Source organism: Panthera leo, chromosome B3 (assembly GCF_018350215.1).
Source record: "Panthera leo isolate Ple1 chromosome B3, P.leo_Ple1_pat1.1, whole genome shotgun sequence".
NCBI lineage: Eukaryota > Metazoa > Chordata > Mammalia > Carnivora > Felidae > Panthera > Panthera leo.
In genome coordinates, this window is record NC_056684.1 from 132,560,232 (window position 1) to 132,583,243 (window position 23,012).

At 43.4% G+C, this 23,012-nt stretch overlaps 1 protein-coding gene across 2 annotated transcripts in view; it reads right to left on the bottom strand.

Annotated features, from left to right (window-relative positions):
- Nucleotides 1-2,006: 2,006 nt before the first annotated feature.
- EFCAB11 (EF-hand calcium binding domain 11) overlaps nucleotides 2,007-23,012 on the bottom strand; it is a 156,385-nt gene continuing 135,379 nt past the window's right edge. The window contains exon 6 of one of the 2 annotated variants that reach the window (XM_042944058.1): nucleotides 2,007-2,233. In XM_042944058.1, the coding sequence (XP_042799992.1) occupies nucleotides 2,152-2,233 (82 nt within the window). In that variant the 3' untranslated portion in view covers nucleotides 2,007-2,151. Of the gene's footprint in view, nucleotides 2,234-3,729; nucleotides 3,785-23,012 lie in introns of those variants that run through there. The other variant, XM_042944061.1, reaches the window with a different exon arrangement.

The following is a 23,012-nucleotide window of genomic DNA, read 5'->3' on the forward strand; positions in this document are numbered from 1 at the left end:
AGAGAGGACTTGCCATCAGCTGGAACAATGTGTACTAAAACACACGATACTAGGGGTGCCTGGGTGGCAGAGTCGGTTAAACATCCGACTTTGGCTCAGGTCATGATCTCACGGTTCATGAATTCAAGCCCCGCGTCGGGCTCTGTGCTGATGGCTCAGAGCCTGGAGCCTGCTTCGGATTCTGTGTCTCCCTCTCTCTCTGTCCCTCCCCCACGCAAGCTCTCTCTCTCTAAAGTAAACAAACATTAAAAAAAAAAATTAAAACACACATAATACTCGAACATACCCTGGATCCTCTTTGTTTTTGAAACAATATTTCATTTGTACTTCTCAATGATTTTCAAAATTTTCTTCATTTTTGATAATGTTTAGTTTGTTAATTTCTGAATAAGATCTTTTATTTTTTTTTAATGTTATATATATCTCTTTGAGAGAGAGACAGACAGACAGGCAGACAGAGAGCGATTAGGGGAGGGGCAGAGAGAGAGGGAGACACAGAATCCGAAGCAGGCTCCAGGCTCCGAGCTGTCAACACAGAGCCCGCCACGGGGCTTGAACTCACAGACCGCGAGATCGTGACCTGAGCTGAAGTCGGATGCTTAATGGACTAAGCCACCCAGGTGCCCCAGAATAAGATTTTTTAAACAACCTTTTTATTGTGGAACAGTTTTAGCTTCACAGAAAAATTGTGAAGATAGTACTTATTATTAACGAAAGTCCATTCATTATCAGTGTTTACCTAATGTCCTTTTTTTCTATTCCAAGAACATCACATTATATTGTTTTGTCTCCTTGGGCTCCTTTGACTTAAAACAGTTTAAGACCTGGTTGTTAAGTGTATTCGCTAATAGTGTGTGATAGATCGATGCGTGTTTAATGTTTCTATTTTACAAATGTACGGTTTTACTTGATCTTTAAACATGTACTACTTTTAAAGTGGGAATTATATTCGATGTTTTCCTAACGTTCATGCTATGATTTCTGAACACTTACAGACAAAATACCGGCACTGATACCAGTATTTATTTAAAAGCGCTGAAGGTCCAGTGTCACAGTTTTTGTTCCAGTGCAGCAATTATCGGATCCCACATACGGACGGGCCGAAGATGGAGTGTGTGAACACAGATGGCTAAGACCCCTGACGCAGGCAGAGCCACCCAGACCCGGGAAGTGTGCCGCACGGGGCAGCTGGGTCCCTGCAGGAACCCCAGGCCCAAGTCATCAGAGAGGGCTGTGCAAATAAACCTTTGGCCTCCAATATCCTTCCTTCCTACACTCTGGTCTTCCTCTGCATAGAGCTGGAGAAGGCTTGCTTGTGTCAGCCCAATCTGGTTTTTTTTTATCTTGTACAGCGAGTGCCACTGGGGACACTTTGCAGTGATGATTCTGACACCGGGTACAAGATCTTAAAGAAATCTTAAGTCTTTGTTTTCTCCATGCTTTGCGCTCAGTACACACGGGTGCTATTCCTTGTTTGACCAAAGCTGAACGCGTGAAGGAAACGGGTACCATCGGCAGGAAAAAGTGACCTCTCTCCAGACAGTAGGAACCACTGAGAATCAGGGAGCACGTGTGTGGAGTGGGGAGGACTAGTGAGTGGAGCCTGTAGTGTGGGTGGGTGTGGGGGGTTGAGAGTGAAGGGGAAGGTGGGGCCGGCCCCAGTGGGAGTGCCAGCACCAGCCTGGCTCAGGGCTGCTGGCCGCATGGAAAATGATCTGTCATGACCCCCTCTAGGATTCTGAGACACAAGTAGTGTCCGCATCGGGGCGCCTGGGTGGCTCAGTCGGTTAAGCATCCGGCTTCGGCTCAGGTCATGATCTCACCGTTCGTAGGTTCGAGCCCCAAGTCAGGCTCCGTGCTGACAGCTCAGAGCCTGGAGCCTCCTTCAGATCCTGTGCCTCTCTCTCTCTGCCCCTCCCCTACTCACGCTCTGTCTCTTTCTCTCAAAAATAAATAAAAACATTAAAAAAACAAACCAAAACAAAAAACCAAGCAGTATCAGCATCTGCAAACCACGACCAAGAGTTTAATCACAAGCACGCAACCTTATTATTACATCATTAGCAGAGCAGAGGGGTGGAGCCTTGACATGGAAATACACATTACAATCTCTTTGTCTCCCCAGAAGTTGCCAAACGCAGTTCACCATAGTTAGGCTTCATTTCGTCCATAGTTCATGGCATATTCAAAGTCTTTAAAGCTCACAAGATCGTCTGAGTCTTGATCTACTTCCCTGGAAAATGAAATGCAAAGATATTTAGCTATTTACAAGTTATTTTTGTCAAGCTTACGCATCAAGAGCACTCCAGAATCTTTATTTCTTTGCATGTCTATTTGGGAGAGGCCCCTACTTGAAGGCAAAAGGTGATGCCTATTTGTTTTTTTTCTACATCGATATACCTAAGGTGGGACGGAAAGGAAAAGGTATTGATTAAAACCAACAAAAATAATATATCATACATTTAAAGGAATGAAGCCAAATGCACAGGTTTTTAAAGAAAAGCAGAAATGATGTTCTTCTTCTAGTCATCCTGCATGTTTTTTCTGTGATGTGTCAATAAATACATATGCATTACACAACAGAAATGTGGAATAAACCAACAAGAGAGAAGAAAAACGTTTTGGGAACAAGCGGCGATAATGGGAGTGATTGATACCTGCACTGTACTGCCTTTACGCTCCTCGTCTCATTGAATGTCTGCATGATGCAGATGGGTCCACTTTACAGACAGAAACACTGAGCTGAGGGCGGTACACCAGTTTCACAAGACCACACTGCTACTCAAGTAGCAGACTGGGACCTCAGATCAAGATGGGTGCATTTCCAGGGGCTCCTGGGAGGCTCAGTTGGTTAGGCGTCCACCTTGGGCTCAGGTCATGATCTCATGGTTTGTGGGTTCAAGCCCTGCATCAGGCTCTATGCCGACAGCTCGGAGCCTGGAGTCTGCTTTGGATTCTGTGACTCCCTCTCTCTCTGCCCTCCCCCACTTGTGCTCTGTCTCTGTCTCTCTCTCAAAAATAAACAAACATTAAGAAAAAAAAAAAAAAGACCATTACATTCCCAAACCAAGGCTCTCTATACACTCTATTGCACGTTGCCTCTCTACTTACATAGAATATTCCAGAGAAAAGTGGTTGTGTTGCAATTTCACGTGGCTAACTCTAGCTGCCGATGTTTTCACTGGCTTCACTTGTGGCCTGGGAAGTTCTGTTAAATCCGCACAAACACCTAGGAAGCTTTGCTGACTGACCATGAGAAGCCGTGAAGATGTGAGCTTCTGGCTGGTTGGCTGAGAGTGTGGGTGGCCTCAGCTGTGTGTCCCTAGTACTGCTGAGACAGGACCATTGCTCCCTCAACAGGGACAGAAATAGCGCCCACACCACAGGGTAAGAGAACTCACATCGCACGGCATTAGCGACACATTTCGACCATTACCGGGACAAGTAACGTTTATTTAAGAAGTATGTTTGAGAGGATACCTGATGAGTAGTGGTCACAGCTCCTGGTTGGGGGCAGGGGGGACGGCATTTGAAAACAAGGCATTACATGCTTCTGATTCTGTGTCTCCCTCTCTCTGCCCCTCCCCCGTTCATGCTCTGTCTCTCTCTGTCCCAAAAATAAATAAACGTTAAAAAAAAAAAATTAAAAAAAAAAAAGAAAACAAGGCATTACATTCCTTATGCGGAGCATTTGTAGTTGATGCAAACTCCGTTTTGTTGACATCCACCACGACAGAGGGCGTTTTACAGCAAAGACTGGCCCAAGTAACAGAGCCACTCATCACTGTAATAGTTTTAAAGCAGGCTTTTAAAATATTGAATTCTAAAATAAACTTTGTGAATATTTCATGCCAAAGTCTCTGAAGTCTATAATGGTTCTGGATAGTGATGATAATTTTTCATTCTTTTGAAGTAGAGAAAATCCCTACTTCTCTGCCCCAGGGCAGAACCACATTGCAGTGTGTTAGTATAAAATGACTACAGACTGTGGACGCCATTATTCTTGCGACTCCTTTTGGTAAAATACACATGATGATTTCACGCTATACAGGACCAAAAGCAGAATGTCAGCTCTCTTCTAAGGGATTAGAAATAATCAGTATCACATGTGGCTGACTATGGAATAGCAACCATCACTTTTATTAAATTAGATAATTGAAGATTTCTTAATATTGCCTAAGTATTTCCCCCAAGGAATTGGATTAGATAACTGGCCTTTTTTCTTTCCACTCTGAACTGGTATGGCTGCACTATAAATCTCGGAGGGTGAGTTAAGAGGACGACCTAGAAAAGTAATGTTTAGGATAAACTGCTTCCGAGAAAATATATATATATATATATTTTTTTGGGGGGTGTGTTTATTCACTTACCCAGATGCTGAATGCTTGCAGAAAAGGGAATCCCTTTAACTGATTTTTCTCAGTGAACAACCTTCATTGTGATTACATTAACTTATTTTCCTCGCTGTGTTTGCCAAAGCTTCCCAGCAGAAAATGGACACAGTGTAACCAAGAAGTGTTAAAATGGAAATGTTTACTCACAAGGTCTGTGGTGGCATTTTATTCACGTAATGAATGGAGGAATGTTATGTTTATATTTGTAATGAGACATGGTACAATACTTTCTATCTTCTGGCTTTTCCTCCTCCATATATATATATATATATATATACACACACACACACGTATATACATATGTGAATATAATATAATATAATATAATATAAGAGAGGGCTGGCTGTCTCAAGGAGAGGGAAGAGGAAATTCACATTGCAGAGCTATAATTTGAAAAGCTAAAACATACTGTTTTTCATTGCAGGCGGAATTACTCTGAAGAGGGAAGGTTTCACAGCACCCACACTTGAATCACGGCGTGACAGAAGGGCAGATATGGCTGGTGGGTAGAAGTAGTGTGCACTGAGATGAGGAGACGTCATTAGGTACCAAGTTGCACCATTTCCGTTCACCGCATTCACCCTCAACAGTTCCCTCTAGTTCTGAGAGGCGAGGGTGCCGTCTCTTCGTCAGCAGCACAACATGTCGCGCTAAAATCCCCCACCAACTCGAAATGAACTCAGAGACGGGGAGAACTTTCTCTGGTTTCTGGCCGTGTCCCCACCTCTCGGCCCAGGGGAGACAACAAATGTCTGCAGAGTGGAAGAATTTGTGGAACCAACGAATCTGGAGCGAGAGTCGACAACATTATGGAATATCTACTACCTCCCGGGAGGGGGCTGGGGCAGGGGGGGGGGGGTCAGAGAAAGAGAGCACCTCATCGCTGTTTTTATGGAGTCTGGAAACTAGCCAGAGAAAGAATACACACCGCAGAAGGCCCCCAGGAACCACCCCTCGGGGACCCGTAAGCGAGAGTCAGCTATGGTCTCCACGCCCAATCGCATTTTGTGAACACAGGCTAGGTACAAGAGAGACCAAGTGAGAGACGAATTTTGGAAAATGAGACTGCAGAGCAGAACACGGATGGAAGGAGTCCCTTGGGTGTCGGGCTGAACAATACAGAGATAGATATAGAGCAAGACATTGGAAACTGAGGCAGACACCTGCCACGTCTGAGACTACCCTGCCCGAGAGCCGAAGCCCGGGCACTTGAATCCAGCTACGTGGTAGCTCTTCACCAGACACGAGGACACGGATGCAGATGACTATATAAGCTTCTATCTCAGAACTGGCTTTTCAAAGGAATTAATAAGGCTCCTGCGGATGTACGAGGGGAAAATAAATGCTGTTAACAACAATAACGGCTTTCCAGAAACGTCGGTCCAGCTAAATGAAAGGCCTTCCGGCTGGCTTGTTTCTGAAATGCAAAAGGGACTGACTTGTGGAGCAGAGACTCAGGAGAGCTGAGCTGTTCTGTGTAACTCAGCACGAACAACTGAGGCCCCTCGGGGTGGAAGGGCATGACAAGCCAGATAAAAGAGAGAGCGCGAAGAAGGGGCCGCCGAGAAGCGGGAGGCTGGGATGCTATGTGAAGGGAAATGGCCCATGAGAAAGCCTGCACTGATGCAGCGATCAGAAGCCCTTTAATCAACCGCTTCGTGTACCGTGTGCTTCAAAGGCGTCCGTATCACTTGGTATAACCTCCCCTATCGTCAGCAAGGGGTGCGACAGGCTCGCACTCTACTAGGGATGCTGTTTGGGGTGGGGTGGGGGTCTGTGTGGACCTAGAGGCTGAAGACCGAGTTAGCAGATGAGTTCCACCTGAGCAGGTGCAGAAGCAAGCAAGAAAAGTAAGTGGGGAATGGTCAGATGCATCAACCGAATTAATGCAGAGAAACGAGAGCGCAGAGTCATAGGCCTTCCAGGAGCTGTACAAAAGCGTGGGAAGTGCTTTAAAATCCCGCAGGGTGTAGACTGGGGCTTCCAGACGACGCTATTTGAACTGTGAAGCACAGAAACACCCAGGCGGGTACTGGGCTATCTTGAGAATTTCAGGCAAGACCAGACTCTGTCCATTTAGCTAGGTTCTGGCAGTTTTCTGTTAAACTATAAACATTTTCTGACTCATAAGTGGTTATAATTACTTTCATCAGCATGAGCTTTAACATTTGTCTCTTTTGTCCTGATTGGTTAAGCAAGATTCTGTTCTCTCCTTTTTGTGACGCTGTGTGGACTCCAACGTCCCTGCCTTGCAAGGAGCCAGGGTTTCATACTGTGAATCTTTTACTAAGGTAGGACATAGTGTTGCTTTAATACATTCTGAAGAGAAACATAGGGTTTTTTCTAATTTTAAAAATATGTAGAGTGTTTTTCACAAGTAGTAAACGTTTCTTGTACAAAAATATTTACGTGATAACCATTTCTTGTGATGTCTTCAAAGTAGTAATTTCTTGGAAAACAAGTTTTTGTAAAATAATTTAAGAGTGCCGCCTGGCCAGGTCTCCAAAGCCAGATTTCAGATTGGAGTACGTGCTTTTGCCCAAGTTACTTAAAAAAGATTACAGACGTGATTTTTAAAAATTAAAAATGAGGAATGGAGTGTCTGGGTGGCACAGTCGGTTAAGCGTCCGACTTCGGCTCAGGTCATGATCTCGCGGTTTGTGGGTTCGAGCCCCGCATCGGGCTCTGTGCTGACAGCTCGGAGCCTGGAGCCAGCTTCAGATTCTGTGTCTCCCTCTCTCTTGACCCCACCCCCCCGTTCATGCTCTGTCTCTGTCTCTCTCTGTCTCAAAAATAAATAAACATTAAAAAAAATAATAAAATAAAATGATAGACTATAAAAGTGATATTTTTAAGTGCCAACAAGAATACGAACTAGAATGTATTATAATTGCAATCTGAGAAACATGTAACTCATTTGGGCAGAACTTGAATGTGAAATGTTAAGTGGAAACTTCTCTTACGGGTTACTTTGTCTTAAAATATTCCTTAATATTATTGATATTTTTCAACCGAAGGAATATTTTCTTTTAGTCCCAATTTTCCAAAAAGATGGCCGTCTTTTACAATGCATAAAGCCTCACCAGCTAGGGCAGGGTTTGGGCCGGATAATTCTCTATTGTGGGGGCTGTCCCGTGCACCGCAGGGATCAGGAATTTCAGCAGCATCCCTGGTTTCTACCCCTGAGATGTCAGTAGCACACTCTCTCCTCGCTCCCCAGCTTTGACAGCCCAAAACATCTCCAAATATTGCCAAGTGTCCCTTGAGGGACAAAATTATCCCTGGTTGAAAAGCACTAAGCTAGAGGAACCAAAGTTGGAGACGATTCTTTGGAACATTCCAGCTAAATCTATACTTACTAAAATAATTGCTTTAAAGACTTTTTTTTTTTTTTTAAAAACAGGTGATTTCAGGGGCAGCTGAGGCACACATGTTCCTTGGATGGATTATGCAGATAATTGCCTCAACACTCTGCTTGCCGACGCTAAGGTTCTGAATTGAGCCCAGAGAAGACCGCACTTGAGAGGCAAGCTCGTGGTATGATAACAGAGCCAGTGACAGGCATATCTGTGTTCCCAGCAAACACACTGACAGACAGCAATTATTTTGAGTCACTGTGATAGTCACACAGGGTTTTGAAAGTTGACGGTGTATTTGATTCACCTGAAACATGAATGAGAAATTTAATGTGGAGGCAAAGATTTAAATTAGAAAAGTTTTCTTAGTGGAATTTTTGGGGTGGGGAAAAAGGAGAGAGAATCTCTCTCTCTTTGATTCTTTATGGAATAATTTAAACTAAAGTCAAAACTGCCATCACATTAGGGACAAAGCTGTCATCCTGACTGAACAGTGAGAATAAAAATTACCCTCCAAGCAAGAAGCCCCTGCTGGGGATGAGAGGACCCGCCAATTGAAGATGTGATGATGACAGCTTCTCCCGCAAGCAGCCTTCTCTTCTGAGGAACCCGCTGGTTCTTTCCACGGGCGTGCTTGCCTCTTTGTTGATGAGAGTCCTGCAGGGCTCTATGGCAATCCAGTTGGTAATGTGTTTATTAATTTTACCTTTTTAAAGACATGTGTTAAGAAAAGCCATTCAGACACGCAGGAGAGATAAAAAAAAAAAAAAAAGATATGTAGATGATTTCTGGTCTTTTCTAGGCGCCTGCGTGACTTTGGCTGTGCAGTGTGAGGTTGACTCCCCACGTGCCCACCTCGTGTTCTCGCCCCCCATCATTTAGCCCAGCCATGGCTGGAGGGCCTCCCCTCAGGACACCCCACACCGAGTATCTCTCACTGTCTTCCTGGGACTGCTAACACTGGGTGTGGTCCTCACATACATGCAATCTGGAAGGATGAAAAACTAAGGAGGTAACACACCCCACGGGACGACCCTTGCCCAGTGAGGGAACAGGCGTCAGTGGATATCAGCTCGCTCCTGTCCCTCAGGCAGGCAGCCTGCTCTGAGGTCGTAGTCTTGGCTCACTGGAGGTTCTCGTGGGATTGAGCTCTAGTTGCTTCCAGAAGGGACGAACCCTTTGTTAACACACGGTTAACAGACCCTTTGTAGGGGCTTTGGCCTTCATTCTCTGTTCTGCTCGTGCTCCCTGCGGCCATCTTCCAAACAAACAAACTGAATGTGATTCCTCATTGCAAGGTCCGCTTTCAGTAAGATCCCAGGCTGAGACATAGTAGAAAGTTTATTTCGAGAGGTGAAGTTCCCGTGGGGCACCTGGATCGTCATCAGCAATAACATGCCATGTTAAGGGTCTCATTCAGGTAAGAGGGACCTCACTACTTGAAATAGATCAGTGGGTTCCTCTACTTGGAAAATGTTTTAGAGCCAATGAAATAATGCCTTTAAGAAGAGCTCTGAAGTTTTAAGCTCCAGACAACTGCCATGTCAGGGGTCACCAGAAAATGACAGGAGAGGCATTCTCTAATATACATGGCTTATTTAATGATATTTAGTCTGTCAACAATTAGTTGTTCCTTCAGCATGAGACAATATATTCCTAAGTAGAAGAGAGGGCCTTTTGGATACAGAGGTACAGCTATGGACCGGCCATGAGTCGTAGGTGGTAGAATTGGCCACGTAGGATGAACTGTGAAGGATAAAAGGGATGGCCAGATCACGTCAGGAACAAAGAATGACACAAGCCAGGCAAGACTTTGGCCTCATTAGGACCAGGCTCGGCTTTCTAGATGAAAGACAACAGTGGATGCTGTTAGATCCTTCCCCAGCATCCATCCTACACCCTCTGTGCTGCTCAGCAGCTATGTGATTTGGGGGAGATGGTTTCCCATCCCAAGTTCCAGAAGTGGGATCTACAGCCAATCACTAATAATCCTACCATCCTAACCACAGCGATTGGGTTCAAGGATTGACTGGCCAATTGGGACATGACATCTCTCCCCTGGCCACTATGGACTGGTAAAGAGTTGGCTCAACCATAATGAAGCCTAGGAGTTTTGTTTGTGGGCGAAGGAGAAGCCCTTCCTGGGATGCAGAGGCGAGGCTTGGTACGACCATAGTCCTTTTTCTACCGCACCGATGCAATCTCCATTGGTTCTGGGAGCCAATGGTGTATTGATCCAAAAATTTCTGCACGTGCTTGTAAATGTCAATTATCAGCTTTGCGAATGAGGCTACACACAGCTTTGCGAATGGGGTGAAAGAGTCAAAACAGCAGAGCGAGCTGGAGCCTAATCAAACCAGGCTGGAAGCAGCCTGAGGTCAAAATTCTTAGTCACCTGACCCAGTAGTGTTGCTTGGTTGTTCAAGATGGTCTGAAATGGACGCCTGACGCTTTTCAGTGAAAGTGTCCTGACATGCCAGGGATCTCGTCTGAAATCTTTTCTAAACCTTGCAGTATCTGGAACTGGGTAGACATAGGATAGGCACTCATAAAGACAGTATTTTTGAAATGATTATTCCACTTCAAAACGAACCCGGAAATAATTCAGATTTTCCTGTTAGGTGCTATCTCAAGATTCTGGATTATTCTCCACAATCCTGCATTCAAAGAAGTTACTTTTCTTGCCGTATCCAGCAAAAATCCCTGTTTGCAGTGCCTTAACTGTGAGGCTATTGGTGGGACCAGTATGGTTTTTTCCTTAAAGAGCGACAGGATAGATTCCCCCGTCCAAGACAAAAAAGAAAAATGGATGTGAAATGCAGTCACAGCTGGCAAAAGTGATTAACTATAAATAATGACTCACTTTTTCCTATTTACTAGGTTTTAAAAATGAGGAGGCTTATTTAAAGCTAGAAATATTTTAAAAGGAGGAAAGAATGTAATTTCAGTATGCTTGATTATTGACTACTTGTGGGCATGTGGATAAATGCAATCAACATACGGCCCAATGCCTCACTTCCGGCAAATAGTTTCATATTCCTTCCCTGTCAAGTGTTTTAGCAGAGCTGCTAATAAACAGTGACATGGTCTTTTTTCTCAGTTTGAATCTCTGGAAGAGAAATGGTGATGTAAGAAAATAGCACAGATCAGACAGCTTTAAGGATAAAGAACAAAAGCCAAAGTGAACATCTTTGAAGTAATTATAAAGAAAAATCTGGTTCCTATGCTTTAGGGTCACAAGCTCTTCCATTCTTTCCCCACAGCAGAGTCTGTATGACAGGCTCACTCTGACTATGGTGGGGGTCGGGGTGGGGGGCAGCGTGGTTCAGCAGACATGGCCTAGGAGTGAGCTTTCATCTCAGGGAGGCTGTGTGACCTTGGGCAAGTGTCTTAGCTGCTCTGAATCCCAAGCTCTTCACTTGTCAAATAGAATGTTTGGGCTATGACTTGCCAAGATTTGATACAGCTCTAAATTTTGACGGATCTAAGTTGGATTTTAACTTAGTGTCTTTGTGCATAGAAAATTTAAAAATACAACCAAACTCCTGTTAGCTATTTTTGCCTTCAAAAAGTACTCTGAATCTTTAACCCTGCAGACAGTTGTAAAGAACCATACACATATATGAATGTAAATGGGGGAAAAATGATCCTGCCTTCAACAGTGTGAAATATGAATGGAGATAAAGCCATTTCTATTTCAAATATATAATCACTTCAGCTGAGATATCTAGTATCATCTTGAACTTGATTATGAGATAAAAGAAATGGGACAGAGATGGCAATCATTTAATCTCTTAAGAACAGCTATTCTGAAGAGCTTTTCACTCTCTGCTCAATAGATTTCTCGCAGGTTATGATCCGGCTAGAAAGAAAGCATAATGATGAGGAAAATTATGTTTTCAATAACACACGCTTTTACAGTACAAGTCCTTCCACAAAGGAGGCAATAAAATGAACTCTGACCACTTTAACAGATGGCGTAATGGCTCAGTGCACAGATGTGGCCTCTCTGAAAGCAACAAGTTCATATCCTTGACTGGAGGTTTAGGAATGAGCTGAACTTTCAAGTGTAATGTGGGAAAGATTACATACTTCCAGACAAGAAAGCTGAGTATTAGTGGGTTCAGAGGCTTGGAGAGATGGACCAAAAGAATAAGGCTTAATGAGCTTCATTTTGCTAATGCAACAAACAGACTTGAAGTTGAAATATGAACTATAAACATTCAAGCCGTTTATAAATCCCTAATAACATTGTTAGCCACTGTGTGCTAGGAAGCTTGCTTTTTAAAAGCATACTTCCTCGGAGTCAGAAGACACCAATGTCAAATAATGCTTATTTTCTCTAATGGTGTCATGTTTTCAAATAGAACATGTTTTTAATGATACACGACAGGAAGGGTTTTCTGTTTGCTTAGTTGTTTGTTTGTTTCATTTTATTTTATTTTTTTTTAAATTTTTTTAATGTTTATTTATTTTTGAGAGACAGAGAGAGACAGAACATGAACAGGGGAGGGTCAGAGAGAGAGGGAGACACAGAATCAGAAGCAGGCTCCAGGCTCTGAACTGTCGGTACAGAGCCTGATGCGGGGCTCGAACTCGCGGACCATGAGATCATGACCTGAGCCGAAGTCGGGCGCTTAACCGACCGAGCCACCCAGGCGCCCCTGTTTGTTTCATTTTAAAGGAAATTTGATAAATTGTACCGCAAGTTTATCTGGAAAAGTAAATGCACCAGAAGATTGAGAATACTTTTTAGGAAATAAACATGTATCAAAACATAACACAGAGCTTCGGTAATTAAAAGTGTGATTAAGGCCCAGCAATCAACGAGCGAGAACGGCATCCAGAACGTGCATATAGGAACTCACCAAAGGTGAGAGGAAGCAAGACAAGGAGCTGGGATAACGGGTCATCCATTCCGACATGGGTAAAGTTTGATTCCGTGGCAGAGCCTGCCACGTGTTCAACAAAATTTATTTGCTTCTCTTCCTAAACCACACGCTCCAGCCTCCCTGACAATTAGATGAGACTGGGAGTTCTGGCAACAGAATGATAATAATATAATAACAGAAAAACAAACACTAGCCATTGCCCCATCTAATTAAAAGCACTCACATTTCAAAGGAGAGCACAGGACCTGACAGTCACCCTAGGGACTATGACATGGCCAAATCACACTATGTCAGCAGAGCCTCACCAGAAATCCGAGGGACTTGCTCTATATAGCTTAAAGAAACATTGTTTTAAAATTCTATCAGGTCAGGTTTTTGTTTTTGTTTTTCCATTAAATGACGATGTAACAATTTATAAAAATTAATGCTTTTAATTGTTTACACTTCAGTTTTAAATAATCCATTTAGGAAAATAAGATTTTACATCTCAGCCCATTTCCAATTGATGTGCATCACTGAGCCAGTAGGAAATCTGGCCTTAGTTCAGAATAATTATAATAAATTACTTATGCCTTCGTTTACAACATGATCCCACCATTTGAAACCTCTGGGTCTGTGGACAGTAATAAACAACATAGAAAATAAATAACATTTCATAATGAAACAATTCCCTCACATTATCAGAAGCTCTCTATTAATAAAGCCTACCTATAATCACAAAGTCACGCCAAATGGAATGACCACGAGGGCTTTTAATATGAGAATTTCAGTCGAAAGAGATAAAGAAGGTTCAGAGGGCATATGACAAGTGTTTAGAATATTATGAGATGCAGAGAATGTGCACACGGCTAAATTAATCAAATCCTAGGCTAAGACCAAGGGACTCCAAGTGTAAGTTCAGAGGGGATATTTTAGGACTGAAACCTGGGAGTGCTTCTTCATGTAACAGCTAGAAAACAGGACTTGTGTTCTATCCCTGAAATGAAAATGAAATTCTCAAGGTTGATACGGGGATGGGGGAAGATAGGAGGATGCACCCTCCTTAATAAGGTCTCATAGATTCCATGATACCCTCTCCTGCCCAGCACCGAGAATTACTTCTGAGGTGGGTGACCACTGTACTAGAAGCTGACGTGGCATTGACCTTGCTGGGTAGGTGGATGGGGGAGAAGCGCTGAGCAAAGGAACTGGCTCATCATGAGGGTTTCAGCAATGCGTAAATCACTAAGGGATACTGGGGTGCTGGTGGGCTCTTTCTAGCCTTGAGAAGAAACCGGCCTCTCCTATAAATGGCCACGCTAATACTGATTTCAGGGATTCAAATTACTAGCCCCATCCAGCGTGACATTTTCTGCCCATTATCTAGTCTTTCATGCCTCCAGGCAGGGCCACATCATTGATTACGGAGATTTTCAGCCACTAAAAAAGATCTAGATCATCATTAAAGACATTAAGTGTTGATCTGCGCTGACTAAGTGAGTTAAAAGGTTCGTGCCCTTCTAGTAACAACTCAAAGAGGATGTTTCAGGATATTTATTAAACAAATTAAGTATTTACATTATGCTCGAGCACAGAGGCACAGTCACTGAGTGCGTAAGTGTGAGAAGATGAAACGGAGAAAATTGATGGTGGCAAAACTCTGCTTTTTTCGGTTTCCTAAAGTGGGGGCTGAGGACCCACCAAACGCTTGGGAAGGAGTCTGAACTGGGCAGGCATCAATGGCATCCTGATGACCACCTGCACAAATCTTTTTAACGTCGTCGAACTAAGTTAACCAAAAAGAAGTTCACCTTGACTCCCAAAGTTTTCCTTCTAGAATGTACAGAAAAGCGGTGATGAAGAGTTGGAGAGACAAGTTAGGGTATCCCCTTCAAAGCCTAAAGAAAATGGTATTATTTCTCCTACAATTCCCCACCCTCCACAATTAAAAATTTTAATGCCATAGGGGTGCCTGGGTGGCTCAGTCAGTTAAGCATCCGGCTTCGGCTCAGGTCACAATCTCACGGCTCGTGAGTTCGAGCCCCGCGTCGGGCTCTGTGCTGACAGTTCAGAGCCTGGAGCCTGCTGCGGATTCTGCGTCTCCCTCTCTCTCTCTGCCCCTCCCCTGCTCATGCTCTGTCTCTTTCTCTCAAAAATAAACAGACATTAAAAAAATTTTTTTAATGCCGTAATGATAATGGACCCCCCAAATAAAAATATTTTCTTTAGCCTGTGGTGCACACTATGGTAAAAGAACCCATGTTTTCTCGAATACAGCAACAGTCCATGAATACTAGTCCATCTGTGTGATGATTATTATTAGTTTTCCTCCTTACTGGGCTGTAACCTTGCAGTGGGCTGAGACCACATACATCTAGTTCACTGTGTGTTCTCTACACCTGACGCAGTGCCTGGCCCACAGTGGATGCAAGAAATGTGTGCTGAATATCTGAACACATGAACAGGAAAGTTTGGACACAGGAAAAAAGAAATATTCACCATCCCATGATCTAGAACCAATTGCTATGATCATTTTGGTACTTCTCCTGCTGATTAGCATAAGAGTATTTAATATCCTTCTATTTTAAATTTTTTTTTTAACGTTTATTTATTTTTGAGACAGAGAGAGAGCATGAACGGGGGAGGGTCACAGAGAGAGGGAGACACAGAATCTGAAACAGGCTCCAGGCTCTGAGCTGTCAGCTCAAAGCCCGACGCGGGGCTCGAACCCACGGACTGTGAGATCATGACCTGAGCTGAAGCCGGACGCTTAACCGACCGAGCCACCCAGGCACCCCTTTTAATTTTTTTTTTAAATTTTTTTTTTTAACGTTTATTTATTTTTGAGACAGAGAGAGACAGAGCATGAACAGGGGAGGGTCACAGAGAGAGTAATATCCTTCTATTTTAAACACAATATAAACATTCCCCTCCCCCGCCCCCCCCCAATGCTATGGCTTCATTTTCATTTTGTAAATTTTTTTTTTAAGTTTTTATTTATTTACTGAGAGAGAGAGAGAGCCAGCAAGCAGGGGAGGGGCAGAGAGAAAAGGAGAGACAGAATCCCCATCAGGCTCCATACAGGGCAGAGCCCGATGAGGGGCTCGAACCCATGAATGTGAGATCATGACCTGAGTCGAATGCCTAACCAACTGAACGACCCAGATGCCTCATTCACTTTCATTTTTAATGGCTATATATGATTTTATCAAATGGATTTTTAATAATTTACTTATTTGTTGGACTTTGAAAAAGCCCCAGTCTTTTTGTTTTTATAAATATGTCAGTGAACACATTCACTAAAAATGCTTTTTCTTAGAAATAGGCTAGTGAGTTCATTTACTCATTCATGGGACACACACTGAGAGCCCGCTAGGGACCAGGGGCATTAGGTTCTGAAGATATATGGGTGAGCAACAAAGAAACAGAGTTCCTTGCAGCTTTTAGCCACCAGAGAGAATTAAGTAATTCTGAGCAAAGTAAAATCACCACTGTGCTAAGTGCTCTGAAGAAAAGAGAGAAGGTGCTACTAGACGGTGGGATGCAGGACCGGGCGGGGAGGTCAAGGCCTCGATCTTTTTTTTTTTTTTTTTTTTAACATTTATTTATTTTTGAGACAGAGAGAGACAGAGCATGAACGGGGGAGGGGCAGAGAGAGAGGGAGACACAGAATCCGAAGCAGGCTCCAGGCTCTGAGCCGTCAGCCCAGAGCCCGACGCGGGGCTCGAACCCACGGACCGCAAGATCGTGACCTGAGCTGAAGTCGGACGCCCAACCGACTGAGCCACCCAGGCGCCCCGGTGAAGGCCTCGATCTTAAGGAAGCCGAACGGGGCCGAGATCTGAGGGATGAGAGCTAGTTGGGAGGTGCAGAAGGGCTTTCCAGGCAGATGTAATGGCCTATGTGAGGGCCTCATGGCAAGAGAGAGCAAGAAATGTTCAAGGAATGGAAAGAGTGACTGTGGCCAGAGCACAGAGTGAGGAAGAGGGTGCAGCCGAATGAGGCTGGGGGGCAAGGGGGATAAGACTTTTCTGGAGCTCGCAAGCCATGTAAGGGTTTCGATCATAATCCAAAGAGCACAGGAAGACGTGGCGAGCTTCGAGGAGAGAGCTAATGTGCTTAAGTAGAAATTCTGAAAGTTCCTCCTTGCTGCGGTAGGCAGAACCATGGCCCTCCCAAAGACGTCCACGTCCTAATCCCCAGAACGTGTGGTGATGCCACATGGCAAAGGAAGACTGGGGCTGCTGGTGGGATTAGGGTTGCTGACCTTAAAATGGGGGAGATTATCCCAGATTATCCAGGTGCATCCAATGTAATCTCGAGGGCCCTTAAAAGTGGAAGAGGGAAGTAGGAGACTCAGGAAGAGTCAGAGAGAACTTGGGAGATGTGAAGACATCGCCTATGAAAATGGAGGAAGGTGCCACGAGCCACGGAATGCAGGCAGCCTCCAGAAGCTCCAGAAGGGCGAGGAAGAGAATTTGCCCCTAGAGCCTCCAGAAGTGAGGCAGCACTGCTGACCCCTTGATTTTAGGCCAGCGGGGTCGCTTTGCATTTCTGACTTCCAGAACTAAAAGGCGATACGTGCGTGCTGTTTTAAGTCACTAAGTCTGTGGTAAGTTGTGACAGCAGCCACAGGAGATGACCACAAGGGGGAGGACAGTGAGTTTGGTTTTGGATATTTAAGCTTTACACGTCCCTGACACGGAGAATACGAACATTTGGAAGCATTCGCCTGTTTAGCCACTCACCTCACAAGCTGTATGATCTTTAAATAAATCAATTTACCTCTCATGACCTCACTTTTATCATATACGCAACTATATTTACGGTTGGTTCCGGTTCTAAATCTCTGAGTGTAGAAGCTTGGAAAGAAACAAATATGCTTTTCACTTAGATTACTGTCAGTACTTGGCAATCACCAGGGAAAAGTGATATTAAAAAGAGTGGATCTAAACCGAAGGGGGAAAAGATTCTGTTTTTTAAAAAGTACCCCAAATATAAAATAATCTGGAAATACCGTAAAAAGAAATGTGTTGAATTTGTATAAAGAACACCGCAAAATTCCACTGAGCCGTAGAAAAGGATATTTGAAAATGTGGGGGGACGTGCCATATGTGTATTCCTGGTTGGGAAGGCGAAATGTTGTAAAGGTGCCAGATTCTTCCCAATTAATTTATAGGTTGAATGCAATTTTCATCAAAACCCCAAAGGGAGGTTTTTGGAACTCCACGAAAATGACTCTACCATTCATCTGGAAAATAAACAGGGAGGAAGAGCTGAGAATGATTTGAAAACAAGAAATACTAAGTCTGAGAACATATTATAGCAACTGGGGAGAAAAAGTGTGTCTTTGGCGTAAGGACACCAGGGGATACAACGGATCACAGCCTGGAGAGGTCCCCCTGTATGTAAAAAAAAACTCAGTACAGAATATGATAATGAAGGCACTGGAGACAAATAGGGATGGTTTAAAAAATGATAATGGAAAAACTGGCTCTTTGGCAACAAAATGATTTAGATCATCACTCCATGATATATACTAAAATGAATTCTAAATACATGAAAGTTCCAGAGAGTCTTAAAATTCAAACCACAGATTCAAACCAACCACGAAAATGGAAGTGAATATTAACCTGGTCTCAAGATGAGGAAAACATTCTTAGGATAAAAGTAAATGGAAGAAACTGTGAAAGAAAAGATCACAGATTTAAATATATGAAAACCTAAAACGTCTGTACTTCAAAAAATTATAAAAAATAAGGAAAAACTGGAAAAATAGTTGTGATAAAAAATGGAGACAGGTACATACTCTCATAGAAGAAAAATGGGGGGCTCAGTCGGTTAAGCATCCGACTGCAGTTCAGGTCATGATCTCACAGTTCGTAAGTTCGAGCCCTGCATCGAGCTCTGCTGTGACAGCTCAGAGCCTGGAGCCTGCTTCAGAGTCTGTGTCTCCCTCTCTGTCTGCCCCTCCCTGGCTCACACTCTGTCTCTCTCTCAAAAAAATAAACCTTAAAAAAAAAAAAAGAAGAAGAAATGGGCAAATGACACGAATAGAAGAAAGAGTAGAGATGGAAAACATGTGAAAATGTTCAATGTTATAAGCAATCAATGAAATAGAACAAAAAATGAGATACTATTGTCACCTGTTAGACTTGCAAAGATGTGAAAAGGAGGTAACATTGGGTCATTGCTCAGAACATGGCTAGGGACGCACATGCTGCTGGAGAGACTGTCATTTGTTAATCAGGAAACTTTGCTAATTAGGCAAAATGGTAAGAAGAATCAAGAGTTGTAAAAATGACAAAATAAGTTCATACTCCCTAATATGGGATCCCCACATCCAGGAGCCTCTCCTAAGGTAATAACAAAAGTACAAACACACTCATTGTAGAGGTATTTAAAAAGTGAAAATAGCAACATGATCACAAAGCAAAGAGGTAAAAAATAAAACAAAACTCGCATTTATTTTAACAACAAAATCCTGGAGAGCAACAGGAAATAATAAATAGCAAAATATTAACACTGATTATCTTTGGTTTGGTAGGAATGTGGTTGGTTTGTATTTTCTTTTTCGTACCCTTCCCTATTTCCAAAGTAGTCTACGAGCAGCAGTTGTTACTTCTGTAACCATCTCTCTCCCAATACGCGTGCCCACGCGCCCAAACACAAGCACGTACACACACACACACACACACACACACACACACGCACACACACCAGAATGCTTGAGCCCTCAGAGCACACACAGCCACCTCTTGTCTACCCTGCCAGCTCCCCCCTGCATGCAATCAATAGCTAAGGGAAAAATTCATGTTTGATAAAATCATCCAGAGAGTGATGGCCAACAAAGGAAAAACATTTAGCACTCCGAGGGCTTACATAATGTGAGTTTATAAGAAAGGAATGAAAGGAAAGACGTTATGGACAGAACTTTTAAAGGAATGAGCGTGTTCGAACGTGCAGCGGGCAACGCGGGTCCAGGGTGCTGCCGTCTGGGTGCACATTCCTCCGCCATAGTTTTCTTTCTGTGACTGCATGGTCTGACTATTCGGATCACTTGACACTCCTTAATAATAAATATATCCCCGTATGGAAGTTTTACTGAACACGGCTCCCAGGGGAAGAGAAAACAAAACAAAAGCCTTTTCTTAGTTAGAATTGAACCACAGGGATAAAATAACTCCACTTGGTGCTTGGTGTTACAATCTTGGAGCACTGGACGGAACAAATGCCCCCAGATGGGAACTTTTCATCTCCATTGATTCCCTGCCCCCAACTCCCACCCTCCTGAAGTGCTCTGTCTTGAGGGCTCAAGGGCCTGCCATTCGTGAGTCTCACATACTCTGGAACAAGGGAGGAAAGGCCTCTCTAACCTGCCTGCCATGCTTCCAAATTCCGACCTTCTGGCCTGAGCAATGGCATTAGTCATTCTTTCCCTTTAAGGAACTTTAGAAATTACCCAACCTACTTTTTTCATTTTACAGATGAGAAAATTAAGGCTCAGAAGCATAAAACAGCTTTCCTAAAGTTACCTGCTCAGTTGGCAACAAAATCAGGACAGAAAACCCGGTCTCTTTATGGATAGCAGGGTTCTACACCCAGCTAATAATAATTCTGGGCTTTCGGAGGTAAAGAAGACCTTTGTCAAAAATCCACCTAGGTCCCATTTGACACTGAAAGAAAAGCCAAGTTGCAGAACACAACCAGCTCAAAGCTATGTACACGCTGCATGTAGTACTAGGACTAAGATCTCAGGACTCCTCACTTCCAACTCGTTCTCGGATTACGTGGGGATGTGGGGTAAACTCTGGATCAGGACCACTTTGTTGTGCAATCGCTCCATAGCTTTTCACAGCCATGCAGAATTGCAGGCTGCATAAGATATGGACCTGGAATGCCCTGATCCTCCTCCCATCCAGGGTGCTCCCCAGATCCTTGCAGAATAATAGCACGGACATCATTCCAATAATTTGGGGGTGAGAAAAGAAAACATGAAAACATTTCAAAATATTAGTGCTTAAAAATTATGGAGTAAGTGTACATTTGAAAATTTTCCATTCAAGTTCTTAATTATGTTTTTCTCCCGCAGATGCCGGGTTGTGCTTAAGAAAAGAGCCCTTTAGCAAAACTTGAGTTTAGCAGAAGCACTGCTATCAAAATTAGAGGAATTTCATTATGAAATCGTTTTTAATTAATACTACACAGATAGCTGTAGACTGGAGTTTTGAGCAACGGTGAGCAAATCCACCATTCAAGGGGAATGACTACCCTGGAACGTCCCGAAAAGTAGGGTTTTGCCTGAACTGGTAGAGCACCTAAATGAAAAAATAAAAGTCAATGAGAATCACGAGGAAAAGTCAAATGAGCAGACTGGAGGCGCTGCTGAGGCAAGGGGAGAATACGAAGTCTTTAGGAGCTGTAGCAACAAGACAAATGCTAATTAAGGTCTCCGCAAAAAGAAAATTTGGGAAAATTCACAGCAAATGATGAAACTTTTGTGACCCAAAAAAGACTTGTTCTTTTTATGATACGGTTAATTCACTCCATTCACCCCTAGCGTACTTTGCTGCAGTTGACCCTGGAACAACAGGGGTTTGAACAGGGAAGGTCTATTTATATGCAGATTTTTCAAAAAGGGCTAAAGCCACAAGGTGTTCGTTTATGATTGCCTGCCCCAGTCTCCATGGAATCCACTTGAAAGTGACAGGTACTGAGGTCTCCCTTACTGCCCTCTGAGGATCTGGGGAAGTTCACAGAGGCCATCAGTAGTAGCCTGCCGGGGGTCCCAAGACCAGGGGTCTGGGCTGAAGCAGAGGAAAGCACAGAGGGCAGGCACAGTGCTGCGCAGGGAGCTCCAGGCCCCAGGGGTCCCCACCCCCAGAGTCCTCTGCGTGCTGGGCTTCCCAGGTGCACTTGGGTGGCTGTGAGCCTTGGGCCCCTCCAGGGAGGCATAGATCCCTCCCCGTGGGGGCCCCTCTGCCAAGCACCTCCTGGTGGCCAGGGAGGCACTCGTGTGTGGACACAGCTGCTGATGGTGACAGGCCGGTGGCACACCCCCAGGCAGGTGAGGCAGCTGTACTGTTACCTTTTCTGAACCAAAGCCACCAGGCTGCAGAACATCACCATCCCCCTAGGTCAGGCCCATGGCTGCCCCTGGCCCAGCCTGACCTGACTGCACACAGATTGTTTTCAATAAACAGAGATACTTTACTGTAAATATATTTTCTCTTCCTTCTGATTTTCTTTTCTTTTTCTTTTTTTTTTTTTTTTTTTTTTGGAATGTTTATTTATTTTTGAAGGAGAGAGAGAGCATGAGCAGGGGAGGAGCAGAGAGAAAGGGAGACACAATCCAAAGCAGGCTCCAGGCTCTGAGCTGTCAGCACAGAGCTGGATACAGGGCTCGAACTCACAAACCCTGAGATCATGATCTGAGCCAAAGTCGGGTGTTTAACCAACTGAGCCACCCAGGTACCCCCTTTCTGATTTTCTTAATGACATTTTCTTTTTTTTAGGTTACTTTATTGTAAGGATACAGAACATGATACATATAACATACAAAACAAGTGTTCATCGACTGTTTATGTTAGAGGTCAGGCTTCTGGTCAACAGTATGCTGTCACGGTTTAAGTTTTAGGGACTGAAAAATTATACCCAGATTTTTAGCTGCAAGGGAGCTGAAACCCCCATGTTGTTATAGGGCCAACTGTATTTGTATATCAGAAGGCTTAAAAGGGAATTTTATAAAATATAATGTACATTCTTGATTCTTAATTTCTGAAAACTAAGCAAAACAAAAACTTTAAAATCAAAAGCCATTGTTGCTCTTAATGGAGGTACAGATATTAGCGGCATGTTTCCGAAAAGCAAAGTCAAAACAAAGATACTCTTTATCAGACAGGTTACTTAATAAACTGTTAGAGGGTCATGTCAGGGTGATAAGGGAGGAAAAACAAGCAAGAAAAATTGAAAAGAAAGAAACATGGCTAATTGCCAAAGTCATGATTATACAAACACAGGAAACTGAAAGAAATCTACTAAAAATTTCAGAAAAAAAAGAATTCAAGAATACTTATCACATAAAACCCGTTCCAAAATAACAAGTAGCATTCCTTTTTAGCAAAAACAACTATTAAATTTCTGCTTCAAAAATCTGTTTCCCTTATAACAAGGACAAAATATATCTGTACTTAACACACGTTTATTGAGTACTTACTTCATAACTAACCTAAGGTGGGCTATATCGGCCCAACATAAATAAAACTACAAATATCTTGTAGAAGAAAAATAAATAAGAATATTGTCAACATGGCAACAGTTCAAGTTAATTCATATATTTGATACATTTTCCCCAATAACAAGAGGGCAATTTGTTACATAAGAATTAAAAA